General features: G+C 54.0%; 1 protein-coding gene across 14 annotated transcripts in view; it reads left to right on the forward strand.

The window, feature by feature from the left end:
• The window catches only part of NCOR2 (nuclear receptor corepressor 2), a 302,271-nt gene extending 279,729 nt beyond the window's left edge, over nt 1-22,542 (forward strand). For 10 of the 14 annotated variants that reach the window (XM_074205397.1, XM_074205400.1, XM_074205399.1 and 7 more), the window contains 15 exons: nt 32-383; nt 631-858; nt 2,115-2,363; nt 4,421-4,570; nt 4,997-5,152; nt 5,800-5,989; nt 6,486-6,922; nt 7,837-7,967; nt 8,888-9,081; nt 10,867-11,013; nt 11,885-12,030; nt 13,538-13,591; nt 16,702-16,929; nt 19,542-19,721; nt 20,858-22,542. In XM_074205397.1, the coding sequence (XP_074061498.1) occupies nt 32-383; nt 631-858; nt 2,115-2,363; nt 4,421-4,570; nt 4,997-5,152; nt 5,800-5,989; nt 6,486-6,922; nt 7,837-7,967; nt 8,888-9,081; nt 10,867-11,013; nt 11,885-12,030; nt 13,538-13,591; nt 16,702-16,929; nt 19,542-19,721; nt 20,858-21,033 (3,018 nt within the window). In that variant the 3' untranslated portion in view covers nt 21,034-22,542. The other 4 variants (XM_074205410.1, XM_074205403.1, XM_074205405.1 and 1 more) reach the window with 3 other exon arrangements.
• The last annotated feature ends 99 nt before the right edge of the window (nt 22,543-22,641 follow it).

Genomic DNA, 22,641 nt, shown 5'->3' on the forward strand with positions numbered 1-22,641 from the left:
ACTTCACCCCCTGCTCCCCCCCCCTGCCCAGGGCACTCCTCTGAAATATGACAGTGGCAGCTCCTCGAGCAGCTCCAAGAAGCACGATGTGCGCTCCATCATCGGCAGCCCTGGCAGGACCTTCCACCCTGTGCACCCTCTCGATGTGATTCAGGATCCCCGGGCCATGGACCGCTGCTACGAGGAGACCCTCAAGAGCCGGCCCAGCTCCGTCACCAGCTCTGGGGGCTCCATCACCCGAGGGGCACCCGTGATCGTGCCTGAGTTGGGGAAGCCCCGCCAGAGCCCCCTGGCCTACGAGGACCACGCCACAGCTTTTGGCAGCCATCTGCCCAGAGGCTCTCCTGTATCTACCCGGGAGCCCACACCCCGGCAGCAGGAGGGTGAGTGGGTATGCCTGGTGGGTCTGATAGGAGAGGAGACTCACAGCAAGATGCTCACTTAGGCTCTGGGTGCAGAAATGACCTATGTCCCAGGCTAACAATGCCTGCCTTCCCCAGCTAGGCTGGATGTTCCTAGAGGATCATTCTGTCCTCAACCCTTGATACACAGATAGAGCTTAATAAGTGCTGAGTGATTAAAGAAGCATCCCTAGAAGTGGGGCTGATCCTTTCTCTTCTCACTCTCCAGGAAGTCTCTCCTCTAGCAAGGGATCCCAGGAGAGGAAGATCACAGCAACCCCTCGGGAGCTTGCCAGCTCCAAGTCTCCGCACACTGCAGTGCCAGACCACCACCCACACCCTATATCTCCCTATGAGCACTTACTCAGAGGCGTGAGCAGCGTGGACTTGTACAGGGGACACATTCCACTGGCTTTCGACCCCACCTCCATCCCCCGGGGGATCCCCCTGGATGCAGGTAAACCCCTTTGCCCATTCCTTCCCCTTTGGAAGCAGCTTGGTATGGGAACTGGATCACTTCCTTTTTGTGGCCCTTAGTTTCCCGTCTGTAAAATGAGAGAGTTGGCCTCCGGGTCCCCTCTGGCTCTTAGAGCTTGTGATTCTGCAGTCGCCTGCCCAGAGGGCGCTCTTGACCTCCTTTCCCCACACCAGAAGAGCAGATTGCAGAGAGGACAAGCTGGCCGGGCTCAGGCTTGTCTTCCCCAGCTAGGCTGGTGCATCCTTCAGGCCAGGGCCAACCTCAACTTTAGTACAAAGGAAGCTTTAGTAAATATTTTATCATCATCATCATCGTTATTGCTAAATTGTGATCATTCTCCCTGGAAGAGCACTGTGATGGGGCTTGTGGTCCCCTGGACAGTCAGCAGCAGGCCATTGGCTTTGAGCACCAGGACAACTAGAGGAGAGGAGAACAAATTCCAAAGCAGTTACTGATCCCTTGCTGCATACCAAGCAAGCAGTGGGGACACATGCATCCAGAGCCGTGCGGCCACACAGGCACCCTCGGTCTGATTGCCCTATTGTACAGAGGAGACAAAGGACTTCAGGCATTGGGAAGGGATCTTGGCTAGAGGGCTTTGTGGGCTAGTTAGGACCACAGGTTTATAACGAAAAGGATCCCCCATGCCAGCTGACCTGACCCCTCACTTGGAGGTCCAGAAGGCAAGAGACCTTGGAGGGTCTTAGGTTTGGAGGGCTCACACTAGCTATCTCTCCTCACCTAGCATTTTACAGCTTATAACTGAGAACCCTTGTTATGTAGCTTGGAGACTGATACCCAAGCCAGAGAACCTTTCCCTGGACCACCCAGATGGCCAGGCTGAATGAGGAGCCCAGATTATCCCTCAAGGAATTGACCTTGATCATCAAAGAGTCTGAATTCCCAGAGCCATGTTTCATGCAAATCTTCCCAGCTGGGCCTAGAGACCCAGGACTGGCCTGGCTCTCCCCACAGGACAGACAGCAGCTTTTCCAGGCCCATTTGGCAGGCAGTGCCCCGCCATCTGGTGCCTGCCTCCCGGGAGCCCAGCCGACCAAATGCCAGATTGTGCCTGCCCCCAAACCAAATGTTGGAGACAGGAAGCCATTTGCCCAGCTCCTTTCTTAAGGATTTGAGATGACGGTCCCCAGGGTCCAGAATAATCAGCTAATCCTAGGCCAACAAAACCAAATGCTTATTTCTTTTTCTTTCTTTTTTCTTCTTTCTCCTCCCAGCTACTGCCGCTTACTACTTGCCCCGGCACCTGGCCCCCAACCCCACCTACCCACACCTCTATCCACCATACCTCATCCGTGGCTACCCTGACACCACAGCCATGGAGAACAGACAGACCATCATCAATGACTACATCACATCCCAGCAGATGCATCACAATGCCGCCGCAGCCACTGCCATGGCCCAGCGAGCCGACATCATCCGCAGGGAATCCTCCCTGGCCCTCAACTATGCAGCTGGACCCCGGGGTAGGCAGGGCTGGGAGTCCTGCCTGTGAGGGAAAAGAGTGGGGCTGGGGGCTGTCTTTTCAAAAGCAGCTTTTACTCCTCAAGCCTGACCTGTGTGAGACCATGGGAGAGAGGATGTGTGTGAGGGTCCTTGCATGTGGACATCAGTCGGTCCATCTACAAGCAAGGGCTTAATTATTCAGAACTTACTCTAATCTAGGCATTCTAGACAAGATGGATGGAGACAGGCCCTGCCCTCGAGGAGCTAATGATGTAGCTACAATGTACATCAGTTAGTCTGTACAAAATAGATTATTCTTAAGTGTCTACTATAAGCCAAGCCCTGGGGATCCAAGTACAAAGACCCCCTAAGGACCTTATATTCTATTGGAAAGAGACAATAGAGATATACACCACTCGTGTTTACACACATACATATGTGTATCTATTTGTTTATCAAATATAAAATGAATAAATGAAGCTATCTGCAGAGTCATTAAATCCACGGTCGTTTTGGAGAGAGGGCGCTATCAGTTAAGGAAGGCCCACGCAAAAAGATAGTATCAGAGAAGTGTTTTGAGGTAAGAGGGGGATACATTGAGTGGGAAAGAAATGAATGAACATATTCTAGGCAGGGGATTCAGCCTGTGCAAAGGTGTGGAAGTGGGAAATGTTACTGGCCATGAGGAAGAAAAGGAAGGTGGTCGGGGCTGCACAAACAAGGTTGTGGTTATACTAACTGGGAAAGGTAGCCTCAGGCAGGTGGGGAAGGGTCTCACAGTTGATTTGTCCTAGAGGCAATAGGAATCTCTGAGGGCCTAGCGGGTACACACCTGCATCCACTGAGCCTTGGCACAGCCACTGGCCTTTTACACTTGGCATTGGAGTCTGTGTGTGTGTGTCTGTGTGTGTGTGTGTGCATACACATACATGTGTTCACATGGATGGGTGTACATGCTGCACACCATCCGTGGAAGAGACCATAAAAGGAGATGACATTGGGACAGAGAGGAAAGAACTCTGGGGTTAGAGGGTTCGAGTCCCGGCAGCTGCTCCTGACCAGCGTGACCCTGGGTGAGTCACTCCCTTCTACTGGTCTTCCCTGTAACGAGAGGGGGCCAGTTATGTAGCTGACATCTCTCCTGGCCCCTCTGGACTTCAGGCTTCCCTGGACCACAGACCAAGGAGTGAGATCCTTTATGAGGATTCTCCCGCGGGCACAAACGCCCAGGACTGGAGGGAATATTTCCTCCACCACATCCCACATCCCACATCCCATCCCTGTCTTAGATCTTTGGCCAAGATGTGGGAGAAGCCCAGTGTCCAACTTTGGCCTCCAGCCCCTGCTCTCTGGGAATCTCCCAGCTGGACCCAGCCTGGCCACTCTTTGAGAGTAGAGGCCCCCCCCAACCCGCCTGACAGGCATCTGTTGGGTGCCCAACCTAGGGCTTGTGACAAGCTGGGCATACAGAGACAGAACTGACACGACCCTCGTCCTCAAAGAGCTTATATTCTCCTGAGACAGATAACATGTCCATGCAAACTTTTGCTGCTACAGAAGCATGTCCAAAGCCAGTACAGAAACACAAGGCAATTGGAGGAAACCATGATGCAAAGAGTTCTGGATTTTTCATGAGCACATTTCTTCCCTTGGGATCGTCCCCAATGGTGGTCTTTGAGGATATACCTTGCCCAGGGTCTGCCACATTATAAATACAAAACCAAGTGATAGATGTTTGATTGATTGACCAGTTTAGAATCAGGAGGTTTCCTTTGAATCCTTGCTCCATTATCTTGGTGGCCTTGAATGAGTCACTTCTTCCTGACCTTAGTTTCCCTTTGTGTCCTAGAGATAGCAGGTGGGTGGAGAGGTGTGAGGGGCTAGGAGTTCCCCAGGGCCAGAAGAGCATAGACCATGGAGCTGGACCAGCCATGAGAAGGGGGCTTGAGGGTACTCATCTGTGTGGTCCTGGATGCTTGGGACTGTGCGTCTTCCAGTGTCCCAGTGTCTGAAAGAAACCACCTCTTTGGGGGGCCTTCCATTTGACCTTCCTGCCTTCATGTTTTCCCTCTTATAGGCATCATCGACCTGTCCCAAGTGCCACACCTGCCAGTGCTGGTGCCCCCCACGCCGGGCACCTCCGCCACCTCCATTGACCGAATCACATACATCCCCAGTGCTCCCCAACCCTTCAGCAGCAGACCCAGCCCCTCCCCATTATCCCCCGGTAAGGACCCACTATCTCTCCTCACAGATGGCTGCAGGATGAGGGAGACAGGACCCAGAAGAGCGAGAGAGAGGAAGAAAGAAGAGAGACAGAAGAGAGAGGAGAGAGGAAAAGAGGAGGGATATGGTGGCCTGAGGGAAATTAAGGGAGGAGGGAGGAGGACAGACACAGAAAGAGAAGAGGACAAGGGAGGGACAGACTGAAAGCTGAATTCGCCAAACTTCATCCATATCCGAGGAGTGACCGCAAGTCAGGGGTAGGAGGAAACTGAAGGTCCCAGGCCCATTGCGAAGGGTGCCTGGATTCTTGGCTGTGTGTCCTTGAGAAAATTTCTTCCCTTCTCTGGTCCCTTGCCCCCAAGGCCTACCCTCAAATTTAGCCATTGGTATGAAAGGTGTAAGTGACTCGAGTCCTTTTAAATTCCAGGAGGCCCCACACACATTTCTAAACCCACGGGGACATCTTCCTCCGAGAGGGAACGAGATCGGGAACGAGATCGAGATCGGGATCGCGAGCGTGACCGGGAGAAGTCTGTTCTCACATCCACCCCGACTGTGGAGCATGCCCCCATTTGGCGGCCAGGTAAGGCAGGGGAATCCCTGACTTGGGGGCAGGGCCAGGTCTGGGGGTCCCACAGTCCATCCAACTGGACCCTATCCACTCCACAACCAAGAGGCTTTTAGCCTTGGGAGCATCAAGTTTTCCTCCCACATCCTCCGCTTGGCCCCTCCTGCTTCAGTCCCTGCATTTACAGGACATTTGGGTGTAAAAGTGAAGTAACGTGGGAAGGTGGGGAGCCTTGGGCCAGGAATGAGGAGACCAGGGATTTGGATGTCTGTGGCAGGGTCCTGCCCTGCCCTGTTGCTCTCACCTGTGACCTTCCTTAGTAGAGATCCCAGAACATTGGACATGGGGGTCAGGAAGATCCGAGTTCAGATCCTCTCCTACCCCAGCGATGTGACCTTTCTCATTAGCAGTTTACTCAACTATAAGATGTATCAACCACCTCTCAGGGTCGTCACTAGAAGGGTAGAAAAGGGATATATATAGTCACCCCCCACCCACCCAAGTCCCACCTCACCATCCTTCCCACTCATACCTGATACCCTTCCCCCGTCCCACCTCCTGATTCCCACGGGCTCGTGCCGCCCCCCAATTCTACTTTCTGACTCGCACGGGCTTATGGACTCCCCTGCCCCTCCTCCTGACCCCCTTGGACTCATCATCAGGTACAGAGCAGAGCAGTGGTGGTGGCAGCGGCAGCGGCGGCCGGCCAGCCTCCCATTCCCACAGCCACCAGCATTCGCCCATTTCTCCACGGACCCAGGAGAACATCCAGCAGAGACCCAGTGTTCTGCACAACACGGGCATGAAAGGCATCATCTCCTCAGTGGAGAGCCTCACGCCCACTGTCCTACGGTATGACTCTTCCCTGTGGGCAGGGTGGGCATCCACTGGGGCCTGGCACAGGGGAACCAACCAGCCTCATCCCACTCCCTGTTGGGATAACATGAAATTCTACAGTCTTGCTGTGGAGAGGCTGTTTTAAGACATTCACATTGATATCTTAGATGTGTTTGATTAAGCCCATGTAGTCTCGGGATTGTTCATGTAAAGGTACATGTGAATAAAGAACCAGGGCTGCACCTTCAGATGGGTGACAGCCATGTATTTCATGGTAGTCGTAACTTGAGCAGTAGGTAAAATAGTTAACCTCAGGTTCTTGTGGTGCTAATAAGAGATTACTCCTGTGAGATCCCTTGAGGAAGAGGCACCTGGCTTACAGAATGCCTCCCCTGGAGGAGTAGAACGGTCCCCAGAGCTCTGACACCAATCCACATTCCTTCCAAGCCTTAACATCCATCTCTCAGCACCCCAAAGGATGCTCTCTGACAGCTCCCCTCTTTCCTTGCAGGTCCTCCTCCACCTCGGCCACCTCACCAGTACGCTCCACAGGCTTCCCGCCTGCCCCGCACTGCTCGCTGGGCAACCTGGACGGGGGCTACCCCACCATCATCGACCCCACTGTCCTCCAGAAGGAGGCCTCCCGGGCCCCACGGTCGGAGCGCCCCCGCCTGGAAAACAACCCCTTCTTGCCCAAGCACCCAAGCCGGGCGGGGCTGGAGCCACCGCCATCCCCCAGCAAAGCCACTGAGCCGAGGCCTCTGGTGTCCTCCGGCCCGGGCTCGGGCTCCAGCTCGGGCCTCTCGTCCACCCGAGGGCTAGGGAAGAGCCACGCGGCCCACCCCCTGATGGAGTCGCAGCCCCCACACCCTGTTTCGGCCAGCGAGCAGCACAGAGACAAGACTCAGAACAAGTCATTCATGCAGGACCTGGACCTCCGAGCCCTGGGTGAGACCCCCCTCTCCAGAGTGGCCTGGGAGGGTGCCTCTTGTGTCCCACTAAGAGAGGGATGACGCTTTTCTATCCAAATCAACAAGCTTTCCTAAAGCACCTACTGTGGGCCAGAGACTAAGGAGGGGAAAACACAGGCTTTGCCCTGGTTGGGGGGACTCCTGTTTTAATGGGAAACCAAGAAATGAATAGTTTGAAGTTAGGGATGCCTTAGAAATTGCCCTCATATCTAAGAGGTCACTTGTTCCCTTGCACAAGCAATCTTTCAGACCCCGCTTCTGAGATAGAGGATGGACTGGAGGGGCTGGGGAGCATAGGGGTCCCTGCACAATATGAAGGAGAAAAGACTGGTTGTGAGATAAAATGTGGTCCCTAGAGACTAAATGGCCTCTGAGGACCCATGATCCCCCTAGGAAGGTCTAGTGTTTAAGCGGCATCATGGTTTGGCCAAACATTTCAGGTGGAGAATAAGAGGGGTCATCCTGAGATGGTGGGGTGTCCCACTATTCTGAGAAGTGGGGTTCCCCAATGCAAATACAAGGGCCCTTGTTACTCTGATGTATGAGAAGTGAGCAGGGATGGGGTCCAATGTACTGATCCTCTAAATGAGAATGTAGCCCCCTGACCTTTGTGGGGATGTGACCCTGGGCAGGCCGTTTCCTCTGCCATCACTCAACACGGTTCCTAATAGATCTGCTCAATGGCTGATCACCATCTCCGGTGCAGTTTAAATGTGAAAAAACAAAACCAGAAATTCCTTAACTAACCAGGAAGGACCCCCAGTGTATGTAGAGTGACATATGACAAAGCCTTTGAGATGGCTTACACCTACCCTCCTGTGTGGGGAGAGATATGTCGCCAGAAGAACCTGCCGCCCCACCCCCGGCTCATATTCCTGCTCTTTCCCACAGGTTCCTTGAAGTTGTCTGAGAACCCCCACGCCCGGCAGCCTCCAGAGAGCCAACAGTCCCCTGGGCAGCCGATGTCTTCTTCTGTGGTCAAGGGTCACCAGCGGGTAGTCACTCTCGCCCAACACATCAGTGTAAGGAGCCCCCTTGACCCTCTCCCCTGCCTCAAGCTATTCATCTGGGTCTGACCCTTTTCTGTTCCTTGGGAGGTGGGATGGTGGGGTGCTGGGCAGGGGGGAGGGGACTGTGAACTCATACCAACCCCACAGCTCTTGGGACCAAATCCATTCATTAGTCCAAGCAATATCCCCTCACTGGACCTGGGTCACCTCATCTGTAACCTGAGGACATTGAACTAGGGACCTCTTGGGTCTTTTCTAGCTCTGGGTCTGGGATCCCAGGATTTCCTGTCTTTGGGACTTAGTTTCTTCATCTGAAAAGTGAAAGGTTTAAGCCAGAGTCCACTAAGTGGCATAGAGGGAGGGACCCAAGCTGGGAACCCTGAATTTGAATCTCACCCCATGACCCCAAGCAGGTCTTCTGAGGCATAGTCTCAGCCTCTGTTTTCTCATCCATAAAGTGGATGTATACAAACACCTTTCTACCAGGCGTGTTGTAAGGATTGAATGTGATAATTAGACACACACACACACACACACACACATGTGTTGGCATTTTGATGATTGACCCCTGAGGTCCCTTTCTGTCCTAAATCTGTGATCCCATGAATCTTCTCTAAATCTTGAGCATGGTGGGAGAGGCCAATCGGGCCTCATGGTGGAAGTGGAGACAGATAAGCCAGGGTCCCTGACTGGCTACAGCCACCAAAGGTCTGCTGTGAGATGACTGGGCCGGCAGGACCATGGAGAGCATCCTGGGCATCCTGGGCATCCTGGGCATTGCAGGATAGATGTTGACATTCTTGGGAAAGTGGGGAAGGTATCAGCACAGACCCAGAGACTCTGGACAGCAAAGGCAAGGGGAGGGGGAAGGGGCTAGGATTCCTGCCCCAGCGTTGCCCCCCATTCTGATGATATCGTTCTCTTTCCTTCAGGAGGTGATCACCCAAGACTACACCCGCCACCATCCACAGCAGCTCAACTCTCACCTCCCAGCCCCTCTCTACTCCTTTCCTGGGGCCAGCTGCCCCGTGCTGGACTTACGCCGGACGCCCAGCGAGGTCTACCTCCCCCAGCCGGACCATGGTGCCGCCTCCCGCATCTCCCCCCAGAGCGAAGGAGGCAAGAGGTGAGCTGGGGCAGCAGGGGTGGGCCACTCCCTGGAGCCCTGTACTGGCCTTGGCCACCGGTGCCACATCTGCTTCCCCCACATCAGAGTGGCACAGGATCTGGGTTCAAATTCTGCCTTTGATGCAAAATGAAGGGGGTTTGACTCAGTAGTCCCTGAGGTCCCTTCCAGGTTTAGACTCTGTTGAGCTCATGAACCTGTGTGTCAGCCAGGAGTGAACGGGTGAGGGCAGAACAAGACCTAGAGCCCTGGGAATGTTTATTATTGGCTGGGTGAATGAGACCACATGGTGGGACGGGGTGGCCACCCTTGACGAGGCCTCCAGAATGATCTGTAATGGGGCAGGACATGTACCAACACCCTCTAGAGTATAAGCTTCCTGAGGGCAGGGGCTCGCTCAGAGAGTAGCTCTTTTTAATAGGAACTTGTGGAAGTAGGGCAGAAGTCCAAGATCTAGGACTTACTAAATAGATGATCCCACGGGAGCCAGTGATTCCAGTGGAGGATCCCCTCTTCCCTCTCCCCCGTCCCAGATGATATCGAGATCAGGATGAGTACTGCTTTGACCGCCAATTCATTCATTCATTCACTCATTCATTCACTCACCCACCACATCTGAGAAAAAAGACAGAGATGAGACAGAGTCTCCCCTCCAGGAATGTGCTTTTTCCTGTAGGGAGACAACATCTGAAAAGCCGGAGTAAATGGAAAATATTTAGAAAAGGTCCAGCCTGGAGAATAGAGCCAGGAAGCCCTGTGTTCCAGGGCCGCCCTAACACTCCCTGGCTTTGGGAGCCCTGGGGAGTTCTGCCCTGGTCAGCAGACTCTAGCCACGGGCTGTGCAGCAGAGTGGCTTTACCTTCCTAAATAAAATACCATTTGATTTTAAAACAGCAAGCTCCTTCTTAGAGCCCCCTAAATGGGGGGGGCACTTACTCCTCAGGCATCTCTGAAGACACTACGTCCTCACTCCATTGGATGCTCCTTGGGCCGGACCATTGTCTGCCTTTCTCTATGTCCTTATAAGCACAGGGCTCATGTTGTAATGGGTGCTAACTTAATAGATGTTTGCTGACCAGGGTGAAGACCAGGAGAGGAGATGGCTCTTGAGCTAAGGCCCTGAGAGGGAGAACTGAGGAGGGAGGGTGTTTCAGGCAGAGCCTGTCAGAGATGAGGAGGCTCAAGATGAAGGTCAGGATAAAGAACCTCAAGAAGGCCCCTTGGACTGAGATATCCTAAAGAGAGGAAGATGCATTCAGGTTGGGAAGGAGCGCAGGAAGCAGAGGGGGCTGGACTTGAAAGGCCAAGCCCCAGAGTTGGCAGCTGATCCTAGAGGAATGGGGAGCCCCCCGAGTGGGGGAGCAGTGCGCTGGTGTTACCTCATCCCACTAACCATGGATCTCTGTCGTTCTTTCTCTGTCTCTTGGTTTCTATCTCTCTCCTCTCGGTCTTTCCCTGCCTTTTTCTGTGTCCGTCCTCTCTCTTGGTCTTTGTCTTTTTCTGTCTGTCTCTCATAACTATCTTTCTTTGTCTATGGGTCTGTCTCTTTATGTATTTCTTATTTTTTTCCCTCTCCTCGCTTTCTCTGACTCTGTCTCTGTTTCTCCTTGTCTTTGTATTTCTCTCATTTTGTGGGTCTGTTCTCGTTCTCTCTCTCTCTCTCTCTCTCTCTCTCTCTCTCTCTCTCTCTCTCTCTCTCTCTCTCTCTCTCTCCCTCCCTCCCTCCCTCCCTCCCTCCTTCCCCACTCTTTCCTCTTTCTGTCTCTGTCTGTGTGTCTCTCCCAGGTCTCCGGAGCAGGGCAAAGCTGCCCTGGGCAGCTCAGAAGATTGCATTGAGCCAGTATCCCCACCAGAGGGCATGGGGGAGTCTGACCACGGCCGAAGTGCCCCTTATCCAATGTTGTACCGAGAGGGGGAACAGGCAGAGCCCAGGTAGAGCAGCCTCAAGGAAGGGGTTCTCAGGAGGGCTAAGGGGGACCCCAGCCTGTCCAGGGCAGAGCATGATTGAATGGGGAAAAGGTTGGCATTTGAGTCAGAGGACCCAAGCTCCAATCCTAGTCCAGCCACTTGTCTGACTCCCCACCCCTACTCCCCATCCCCCCCCACCAGAGTTTCACCAGTTGGCCAAAGCTCCCTGTAGGCCCTTCCAACGTGATCAATGATCCCATGAAGCTTAATGTAAGAAAGAATCCCAGCCACTCAAACTATGCTACAACAGATTGAAATTGCTTTGAAAGGTAGTGAGCTCTCTGTCCCTCTGGAAACGTTCAAGCATCAGAAGCAGGGTGACTGTGGTGAGCATAGGGGCGATTAGACGTTTATACCCAGGACCCCCTGAGATCCTGTGCATCTTTGAGGTTCTGGGCATGAGAGCAGTACATGTAGAGCAGAGTGTGAATGGGGACCCTGGAGCCCAGGATTTCAACCCAGGGGCTGGACAGGACCCTGAGCTCTGTCATTGCCCTTGTGCTTGGTGCAACAGCTGGGCTCAGAGAGATAGTTATACTTTGATCCTACTGCGTCATTTAGCAAGGAGGGAAACTGAGATGCAGAGAAGGAAATTCAAGCCCACAGTCACACTGCTAGAAAGTACCAAGAAAAGGACTTGAATTTAGGTCCTCTGATTCCCCGTCTTGGAGGGATCTTGTTGGGATTTGAGTTTGAAATATGGGGAAGATAAAAATTTGACCAGGATCCCCAGAGGAACAAAGTTAATAATAATAGTATACAACAGTTGAAAGAGAGGAGAGAGCCACTCCTGAGGCTCCCCAGTGACAGACCTTCACCCTGTTTCCTCCCTCAGGATGGGATCCAAGTCTCCAGGGAACAACAGCCAGCCCCCTGCCTTCTTCAGCAAATTGACCGAGAGCAACTCCGCTATGGTGAAATCCAAGAAGCAGGAGATCAACAAGAAACTGGGCACCAATAATCGGAATGAGCCTGAGTACAGTAAGTCTCCGTCTCCATCTCCCCCCAGACTCAAGCGGCTCAGTTCAAGGAGTGATGAGAGGAGGTGCAGGGGCCTCAAAAGTCATTGGATCCACCATCTCATTTAACCTTGCTGTAGTCCCTAGCATGGGCCCCATTTGGCAGATGGGGAGGCTGAGACCCAGAAAAAGGAAGACTTGCACAGCTAGCTTGGATTAGGTCTTCTGCCCTTCCGTTTTGTGTCTCTTGGTGGAAGTACTCCCCTTCCCACCACTCATCTGGCTCCCTGGGCCCCTCTCATCTGCATCCTGAGAAGGGGTGCAGCTTTCTGACTTGCCCCTCTCTTCTCTCCTCCAGAAATCCTAGGATAGAGATAGAGAGGTGGAGAGAGATAGAGATAAAGTCCTCTGGCCAAACCTCCCCACTTTGCAGATGAGGTGGACAAAGGGCTCTATCTCTCTGGCCACCACACAGCAGTCTCCCTCTCAGATGGATTCAGTGCATTCCAAAAATCATTTTACTTGATCTTGTTGGCAGCCCCTGGGGATTCTGGGGGTTCATCTCTCCCCACCATGGCAACTCAGTTAATGCCAGCCATACTCCAGCAGGCTGCCAGTCACAGGCCCCCTTCACACCTGCCTTCACCCTAGATTTGAGCCAATCCACTTTCCTCCTCTTTAAAATGGGAATAACAATCCACACCTGGCCTCAGTCAAAGGTTTCTTAGGGAAATTAGAACAAATGTGTGTATAAGGGATTTAAACTCCAAAAACCCAGGGATAAGGAATGAGGAGAAGGGTTTATCTGAGATCCTCTGGACTTTGTTCTGTCTCACCTGAGAAAATACAGAGATGAGCCCATGCAGGTCTGCCCACATGCAAAAGCAGATGGATGCTATCCGGTCAGAAACTTTGCCACTTCTCAAGCCGAAAGATTCTCCCTAAGGTTTTCCAGTCATTTCCCTGATGACAGACCTGTAGAGGTTTAGCTCTTCATACCCCTGATATAGATGAGGGAATAGCCCCAGAGAAACTTCTTAGTCTGGGGTTCATGAACTTGAATGTGAAAAAATTAAACCTTTGATTTTCATGAATCTCAAACTAAAATATAGCATTTCCCTCAATTAAGTGTTTTTAAAACCCACTTATTCTGAGAAGGGCCCCTCAGGTTTTTCCCAAACTGCTAGAGGGGTCTATGGATTTCATCCATGTCCTTGAGTGGTTCAGCAGCACGGTCGATTTGGAAAGAGAAGAGCACCAAGCATGAAGAAGCCCACTGGGAACATCCTTGTCACCTTAGGGGTATCAGGGTCAGGCTTTAGGGGGAGTGGAACCCCTCTGCTTCAGTGTTATCTGTATGCTGAGCCCAGAGATGTGTTGCCTGAGAGTTCTGCTTCTGGACCCTGCAAAGGGGACCCCAGCAGTGTCAGCAGAGCTAGGTCTCCTAGTGTTGTAGTCATCATCCCTTATGGCTCCTTGTCCAGGGGTCGCTGCAGGAGTCTCACCGTCTGGTCATCTCTTTCCTCTAGATATCGGCCAACCTGGAACAGAGATCTTCAACATGCCCGCCATCACCGGAGCAGGTAACTGGCCTGGCTTGGCTGCATATCGACAGCCCCCTCCAGACATGATTTATTGCCGATCTCCCCCTCCCTGACCTCTCCCTGCAGTTGGGCATGTTAGAGGATGTGTGTTGGGGTGGAACTGTGGAGACAGGGCAGGGGACTTGGGGCGCCGCCACCATGTGTTGTCATCTAGAAGCAGGCCTCCAAGGGCAGGTGTAGGGGTCCTGTGTGCTCAACATTCCAAAGCTCTTGTGGGAAAGGCCTCTATGGCCATCTGGTCCACTCCAAAAGGAGCCCCCATCCCAATGCACTCCCTGCACTCAACTGGCTCAGTCTCTGGTGGCCCTCCAGAGCAGGGCTGCTGCCCACTGCCTCCAGAGGCCTCCCCTGCACTGAAACAGATCTATTCTTTGCAAAGGACCAGCTTCAGTTCAGTCAAACAAATGCACTTTAGGCATCTGTCATGTACTGAAGAGTTATGCCAGCGGTTGGGGGTACTAAGATACAAAGACAGACACAGTTCTCTTCTTGGAGAGCTCATGTTCTCCCGAGAAGGAAGCTCATTCCTGGTGCTTCACTTAGGAAGGCTGGTGGGGGCCAAGCTGGCGGGGGGCTTCCGGCTCTCGTCTCATAAGGATTTGTCGGTTGGAGGAATGGTATTGTTTAGCCCAGAAAAGAGAAGACTTGGGGCGGGGGAGTGTGGCAGCCGATTTCAGATATCCCCAGGACTAGCACATGGAAGAGAGATGTGACTTGGTTGTCATTGAAAATGGAACCAAGGGCAGGGATGGTTCATTGGACTGCCTGGCTTCTGAGTGCCCTTTCAATGCCAAGATTCTCTTATTGGGTCTTGATGTTGGTGGGTAAAGGAGACAGAGGGACTGCAGACCCTTTGGCCTAGAGAGAGAGTGACTTGACTTGAAGGCTCATGAGCCTGGCTTGAAGGTTGGATAAGATTTAGAAAGGGGGGATGAGTTCCCCCAAGAGCATGGTGATGAGAACCGCCAAGAGAGCGGTGCCAAAGAGGGCACCACTAGGCACCTGGAGCGTCAGGATTGCTCTTGGGAAAGATTGAGAGTGGTCTTGGGCAAGATGGTGGCACTTCTGGATGTGTGACTGGTACTCTGAGGAATCTGAACTGAATTTGGTGGCTGGAGGGCTCATGGAGACCTCTAGACCCAACTGAGGGCACTATTTGAAGGGGTTGAGGGAAGGGGAGGGGGCGAGCCCAGGGCCGCCTGGAGGGGGAGGGGAGCAAAAGAAGGCCCACGTGTTGGAGCTGCTGAGTGGTCTGGCCAAACCCGGGTCCTCTTTGCAGTGAGCCCAGAGGGGTCTGGAGGGTCTCCCAACTGCTGTTGTGCCCATTTTTTTTTACCATTCCCTCTTGGCCCCTTCCAGCCCTCCTCCCACCCCTCAAGTCAGGAGATGTGGTCGCAGCTGCCCCTGAATCTGCTCCCATGTCCTCCCCTTCCCTCCCTGCCTCCCTTGCCCCTCTCCCCTCCAGAGCGAATGCTGCCTATAACTGCATGGCTACTCTGTAACCCACAGTAACGTCACTAAGTCTCTGCATCCTCTCTCATTTTGGCTTGGAGCCAGGGCTAAGGGAGGGCGAGAGGTGTGGGGGGATTGCTGAAGCCTCAGTAGGTGATGGAAGGAGACCAGAAAGAGCTGGGCTGGGGGTGACCTGCTTCCCTGACCTCATCCCCTTTGATTCCTTCTGGTAGGTGGGTAAAGAAAGCCCCCCTGCTGGAGCCCCTCTTTCTGGGCTTACTATAAGGAAGGGCTCTTCGGTGGCCTTCCTGGGCCTTTGAGACCCCTCCCCCCCAAGAACTCCTGAGGAAACCTGGTGCCCTGGCCCAGCCAGAGGGTGCTCCAGGAGGGTAGAGCTTCTTTTCATCCTTGTGTTGATGTCCTGGTGGCCAGCACAGACCCAGACTTAGACCCTTAACAGATGAATTAAATGAACTAAGAAATGCTGTTTAAATACCCATTCTGGGCCCACCCTGGGACAGGCACAAGAAAGGGACAGGAGGAGAAGTTAGGAATCCTGCCCTGGGTCTCTCCCTGGGAAAAATCAGTCTAGAAGACAGGACTCAACTACAGGACAAGCTTGGTTAGAGAATGGGGGGGCAGTGTAGAAGCAGCAGGAAAGGGCCCCCCGGGGGGCGTCTGCTGGACCTGGGTCAAGTCGGACCTGTAGCAGAAGTGGGGGTCCTGTCACAGGACAGCCAAGGTGTTTAGGGTCACTCTGCTGCAAGGGCCTTGGACATCATCTGGTCTGAGCCCCTTATTTTCAGAGAAGAAACTGAGGCCCAGAAAGGAGGAGATACAGAGCTGCTATCAGCACTGCCCCCCCCATTTCTCCAGCTGCTCCAGTTTCCCCTCCCTTGTTTTATTGATTTCTTTTTGGAAATAGGAAAATACAGACCAAATTCCAGCTCAGGCACCTCCTCAGCTGCTAGAGTAGACCCAGCTCCCCTCTGTCCCTGCCTCCCCTCAGAACAAACTGAGGAAGCAGGTGCCCCAACCCGTCCCCCACAAAACTGGACCCCCCATGCTAGCCGGGGGCCAACGGGGAATGGAGTTGGGTGTGGGAACGGCAGAGGAAAAGTTGTTGCTTTGGAAGAATGTGCTGACTGTTTGTTTCTTCTCTTCTCTCCTCTCCTCTCCCATCTCCTTCCTTTCTCTTCTCTGTCTCCCCCCTCTCCCTCTCTTCCCTTCCCTTCCTTTCTTTCCTTCTCCTGTCCTCTCCTCCTTTCCTCCCCTCTTCTTCCTTCTCTCTCCTCTCTCCTCTTCCCTACACTACTCCCTCTCTTCTCTCTCCTTCCCTTCTCCTCTCTCCTCTTCTCCTCTCCTCCCTTTTCTTTCTTTTCCCATCTTCTCCTTCCTTTTCTTCTGTCTCTTCTCCTCTCTTCCTCTTCCCTTCCCTTCCCCTCCCCTTTTCCCTTCCCTCTTCCCTTCCCTTGTCTTCCCTTCCCTTTTTTCATCTTCCCTTTTCCCCTCTTCTCTTCTCTTCTCTTCTCTTCTCTTCTCTTCTCTCTTTTTTTCTTCTCCTCTCTCTCAATCAATCTCTCTCTCTCTCTCTCTCTCTCTCTCTCTCTCTCTCTCTCTCTCTCTCTCTCTCCCAGGCCTTATGACTTGTAGAAGCCAGTCGGTTCAGGAGCACGCGAGCACCAACATGGGGTTGGAAGCAATTATTAGGCGGGCCCTAATGGGTAAATATGATGATCAGTGGGAAGACCGTTCAGCTCTCAGTGCCAATGCTTTTAACCCTCTGACTGCCAGTGCGAGCCTGCCCGCTGCTATGCCCATAACCGCTGCTGACGGACGGAATGACCACCCGCTCATCTCGCCAGGTCTGCAGGCCTTTCCACCTTCCGCCGTTTGTCCGCCCCGCCATCCCCTCATTTCCTTGTGATTAATTCCTCTTGCGTGTATTGATTTCTTCCCCTTTGAGCTTTGAGCTTTTACTGTCTGTGTGGTTTCGTTTTTGGTTTTTTCTTTTCATTTAAAAATATTTTCATGTCTGTTGTTGGAATCTGCTAATCTGATGCTGGTACTGATTTTTCCATCGTCCTGGGGCCCTGCCCAGCGCCCCCATTCCGAGAAGGGCTGAAGATGCTGCTGCTTTTTCTCTAAAATACTTACAGTGCTGTTCCCATCCTCTCTTCCCCATTCTCCCCCTCCCAGGTACAGGTCCCTGGCGAGAGATGCCACTAGGGGTGGGTTTAATTAGGACCCCTTTCCCAAGGAGGGAAGGAGAAGCGGTGTAGTCTAGTGATGAGACTGCCAGCCTTGGGGTCAGGAAGACCCAGTTCCTATCTGCCCCAACCCGTTCTGGCTGGGGGACCTTAGCGAGTCCCCTCTATCTCCGAGTCTCAACTGGGAGCCCTCCAGCTCTGAATCTTTGACATGATGATGATTAGGAAAAACCTGTTGGCTTAGATGTCTCTGATACCCCCAAACAAACCCAACTCTGAGAGACTAGGATTCGACACCATGTGGAGGAGGAAACTGGAGATTTGGATTCAGATCCCATATTGGGCCTCAGTTTCTGCTAAATGAGGGGATTAGTCTCAATGACCTCTAAAGATCCTTCTAGTGCTGTCCTGGGGAAATCTTGATAAGCTGGAGACCCCGCTGGGAGCCATTAGTGTCATGATTACCAAGGATCTGGGTTCAAATCCCATCTCTGATGCTTTACTTTCTGAGTGGTTTGGGGCAAGTCTTTTTAAACTCCCCAGACCTCAGTTTCCCCTCCAGCAAAATACAAAGATTGTGCTTGACTGGCCTCTGGGGTCTCTTGCAATTGTAGATTTATGGTTTATTGAGCACCCATCCCAATTCCAGGCTCAGGGATGGGCCTTTTTTGGACCCATCTGAATATTCTCCATCTTGCATCAGATCTCCCTCTCTGCCCTGCTCAGACCCACCCAGATGGGCCCATTTTTCCTCCCACCCCCATGTCAGCTGTGTCCCTGGGTTGGCCAGGGAAAGCATTGGCGAGGTGTTGGTCTCAAAGTTGTTCTAGATGAGGTCTCTTCCCCGCTGTCACACCCCCTGGCCAGTCAGCCCACTCTCAGAGGTAGAGTCAGCATCCCTCCCTCTGTCCAGTGTCTTTCATTGGCGTGCTTGGTGTTCACCGATGGGCTGGGGTCATGGCCCCAGCTTCTCTTGTTGGGAAGCCAGAGAGAACCCCGGGCGGCTTTCTCAAAGGGCAGAGCCAGGGGGGTGGTCGAGTCAGGGCTCTCCGCTCACAGGAGCCAGATACATCTCGAGACCCAGGTCACATCAAGGATGTTTCATTTTGCAGTTTATGTGTAGCCCCCCTTTCCCACAACCCTTCAGCACTGCCTTCCCTGAGCCCCGGAGCATGCCCCCACCCCCGCTGCCAGCTGCAGAGTTGGCCTGAAGAGCAAAGGGAGCAACAGTCACAATAGCAGCCACCCTTGATAGAGGGTGCTGCCCGCCCTTGTCTCCTTCGGCCCTCTCAGCAGTCAATGGCAAAGTCCCACGCTGGGCAGCGGACCCCTAGATCTGAGTCTGGGCCCATCCCTCCCAGCCCCAGAGTGCTGATCTCTCATTAGCTTGAGTTTGAATGCCAAGCTCTGCTTCTTCTTACCCTTCCCTGCCCTTCCCTGTAAAACAGGGATCTGATTCGATGGGCTCCGAGGTGCCTTGGTGCTCCGGGTCTGGAGTCGGCTGATCGCTCAATAGCTCTGACTGGACTTCCCACTCATGGAGCACACACATGTTCACACACAGCCACATGCATACATAGTCACACCCATACAATCACACATATACATGCACACACATATAGTCACATATGAACAGTCACACACATACACACGCTCAGTGACACACAGACTCACATGCACACAAAACACACAGTGGGTCCAAGATGCAATTTGAACCTCTCCAGTCTTGCTGCCTCCAAGCCCCTCACTCTCCTCAGCCCCTAAATGTCCCAGACTTGGCAATAGAAAAGCAGGGAATCCCCCCAGCTCCTTCAGCACAGTGCCTGCATGTTCACTATCAGGACTCACCACTTGCCTAGTGAAGGGGAGCTCAAAATGCCCTGGGACCCCCTCTCCATCACCCCCCAGGCAGGCAGAGTGTGTTTAGTCTTGGGGACCTGAGAAAACTCCCCAGAGAGAACCTTGGGCTAAGATTCCCCTCCTGGAGTCAGACAGAAAAGCAGCCCATTTCCTATCGGTGGTCTCCTCCCCCTCCCCGGGGTGCGGGGGGGGGGGTCTCTGCCCATTTGCAGATGGGAGCTAGGTCCTTTCCTACTGCCCATCCCCTCTAGGGACTCTGGATTCTCTGGATGCCAAGGGGATCCCTTGGAAACGATTGGGAGGGCCAGCCCTGGAAGTCTGGGCTGAGGCAGGGTCCCCTAGGACAGCTCCCCCATCTGTGGGTAGTCTGTGCACTCTAGAAACATGGGCATCGTGTCTCCCTGCAGGAGGTGGAGGGAAACCAAAGGCTTCTAGTCGGCCTAACAGAAGCAAGGCCAAGTCCCCAGCTCCAGGGCTGTCCTCGGGGGAGCGGCCAGCATCTGTGTCCTCTGTCCACTCAGAAGGGGATTGTAACCGCAGGACCCCACTCACTAACCGGGTATGGGAAGACCGGCCCTCCTCTGCAGGTAAGGGGGGAGCCTTGCTGGGGGGTGGGCAGAGAACATCATCAGCTGTAGTCCTATGTCGCACCAGCTGTAAGAGGAGAGAAAGGAACTCGGGTTCAAATGAACAGCTCTGGCTGGGGAGGGATTTGAGTTCAAATCTCAGCACTCCAGGTAGACTGACTGGCTTGGGAGAGGGGCTCCCCTTTATGGAGGTTCCCCACTCTAATGAAATCACAGCAGCACTCGTGTGCCACTTAATACATAAAATCGTCATAAGGAAAGCCTTCTGATAGGATGAGTATTATTAATCATATCATTAATTATTAATAATCATAACGCCATCGAGGATCCTGGGAAAGCTGCTTCCTCACCCTCTGCCTCAGTGTCCTCCTTGGGAAAGTGAGGAGGTCAGTTAAAAAGACCTCCCCAAAGGGGCAGTGGTGACGGAGGACCCTGGCCTGCCAGGCAAGCGATGGTCAGCCCCTTCCCCCCAGCCACCAGGGTCCCTGGTTTAGCCATGGGGACGTCAGGGCTTACTCCCAGCCAGACCTGGGGCAGGTGTCCGAGGCCAGTTCTCCCTCCTCCGCAGCGCCCTGCCCACAGCTTCAGAACTGGTTGGTCTGGGTCGTTGGTCTGTTGAGAAGCTGTTGAGGTCAAGTGACACCCAGGATTTGAACTCGGGTCCTATTGAATCCAGGGCCTTTGCTCCCTCCCCACAGCTGGTGATTGTTTGAACCCAAGTCTCTATTGTAGCTCTGGACCCTCTTTCTCTCCTTTTTCATTAGCTCGGTGGGCACCCGATCCTTACCCCCCTGGGGAGATAAGTGGACAGGGCCCTCAGAGGTCATTGCCGTTGCAGGAATCCTGAGGGGCTGCTCCAGTCTGGGGTGACCCAGATGTACCCCCGAGTCCCTTCTAAGTCCAAGTTCTCTTTCGTCAGCCCCATGGAAGGGCGCAGCGGTGCTGCCATCTTGTCGACCCTGGCCAGTCTAGCGTAGAGTGGAGGGTGAGGTCAGGAAGCCGGAAGGCGCATCCTCGCTGAGGGTCTGTCTGTGTTCCCTTCCTTCCCTGCCAGTCCCCCTGCCCCCTGTCTGACCTTTTCCACCCTCACCCACCTGTACGTCTCTGCTCCCTCTGCCCCTCCCCCTCCCCTCCAGGTTCCACGCCGTTCCCCTACAATCCGCTCATCATGAGGCTCCCGACAAACGTCATCACTCCCTCGCCCCCCACAGCCATTCCGCAAGGCAACTCCAGTGGGCAGCACCACGCCTGGGATGAGGAGCCCAAGCCCCTGCTCTGTTCACAGTACGAGACCCTCTCTGACAGCGAGTGAGGGAGGAGCCTGCATGCACGGGAGGGGGGCAGAGTCAGGCCGGAGATGGCCAGAGCCGACGGCTTCGGTGGGCACCGAGAAGGAAGCTGGCCGACCGCCTTCCCCTCCCCGGCTCCGGTCCCCCCAAGGACCCAGGAAGGAGCGCCCGGAATCTGTCCATCTGTCATCCTGTGCCCTCTTCGGCCCAAAGCCTTAACAAACCCCCCCATCGCCGTGAGGGCGGAAACCCCAGCCGGTAGGAGAGGCGGCCACGGGTGGCAGCGCCCCCACCCACACAGCCCACCAAGCCCCCCTGAGAAGGATACCTCCCCCCGATCTCTGACCGGTCCCACGGGAGGCTGCCCACCTAGGAAATGAATTGACTTTCTCAGGGGAACAAGACCACCTGGTGCTCCATGCCTCCTCTTCAGACTGGGGTGGGGCAGGGGGGTACAGGGGCAGGCTGGGAGGGAGGGCATCCATGGGCAGGACAGACACCCCCCAGGCTGCCCAGCGCACGGAGCGGCCAGGGTCCGGTACTTGAAGCGGGCCGGCCGTTCATTCTCCTCTTGCTGCCTCTTGCTCCCCTCCTTTCCCGGTGTCGATCAGCAAACCGGCGATGTCTCCCACCCCCCCAAAAAAAGTCTCTCCCGGTCCGGGCCAGACCGCCGGTTCCGCTTCTCCCTCGTGGCATCAGAACCAAAGCTCACCCCGCGTCCGCAGACCTGACTCGCCCGCAGCTCTTGGATCCGCCCAGAGCCCGCCGCCATCGCCGCTTCAAGATGCCATCCGGGGGACCCTGGGGCCCCCCAGCTGTCCTTCGTGCTCGCCCCCCCCCCAATCTCCCGAAGATCGCCTCCGCTAAATGAAACTCAGCCTCGGGAAGCCCGATGCCAAAACGCAGGCCTGGGAAGTGAGGACCGGGCGCGGGGGCCGCCGGTGCCCGCTGCCTGGAGGCCAGGAGGGTGCCAGGGGCCGCCGCCGCCCCCGGCCACTCTGCAGACTGATTTTCGGACATCGTTGCTGAAACGGTGGGAAGGAAAGGCAGTTGTAAATGATGTATTGGTCTACAGGGTATATTTTTGATACCTTCAGTGAATTATTTCAGATGTTTTACGTGAGGAATGACTAAACAGTATTACAGGCTGCTTTCGGTCTCTGCTTTTACTGCAAAAAAAAAAAAGAAAAAAAAAAGGCGTGTGCAGGCTTACCCCATCGTCCAGCCGGTGGTGTGTCCGTGGGCAAGTGGCTCCTCCCCGGCGCCCAGAAGGGCCTCCTCCCAGGCAGGGCGCCATCCCCAGTCACCAGTGATGTTGATAAGTAAAGGAAAGCAAACCCGATTCTAGTTAAAGAGGACCCTGTGGCCTCAGAGCTCCCTATGTCCGGGGAGCCGGCTGCAGGAGGGGTCCGGGCGGGGGGAGGCCCCCAAATTCACAAGACACGTGAACCGGTTCTGTTGTATTTCCATGTGTGATAACATCTTTTTTTTACATTTTTTTCATTCCATAATATATCAGACGTTGGATCCTATCTGCCAGTTAACGTTTGTGAAAGGACTCGATACTTTGCTCTGGGAAATGGGGGGAATAAGAGTGAGGAGGGGAGGGGGTGGGAGAGGCAGCCTCGGGC

This window comes from Macrotis lagotis, chromosome X, assembly GCF_037893015.1.
Source record: "Macrotis lagotis isolate mMagLag1 chromosome X, bilby.v1.9.chrom.fasta, whole genome shotgun sequence".
In the NCBI taxonomy this organism is placed as follows: domain Eukaryota; kingdom Metazoa; phylum Chordata; class Mammalia; order Peramelemorphia; family Peramelidae; genus Macrotis; species Macrotis lagotis.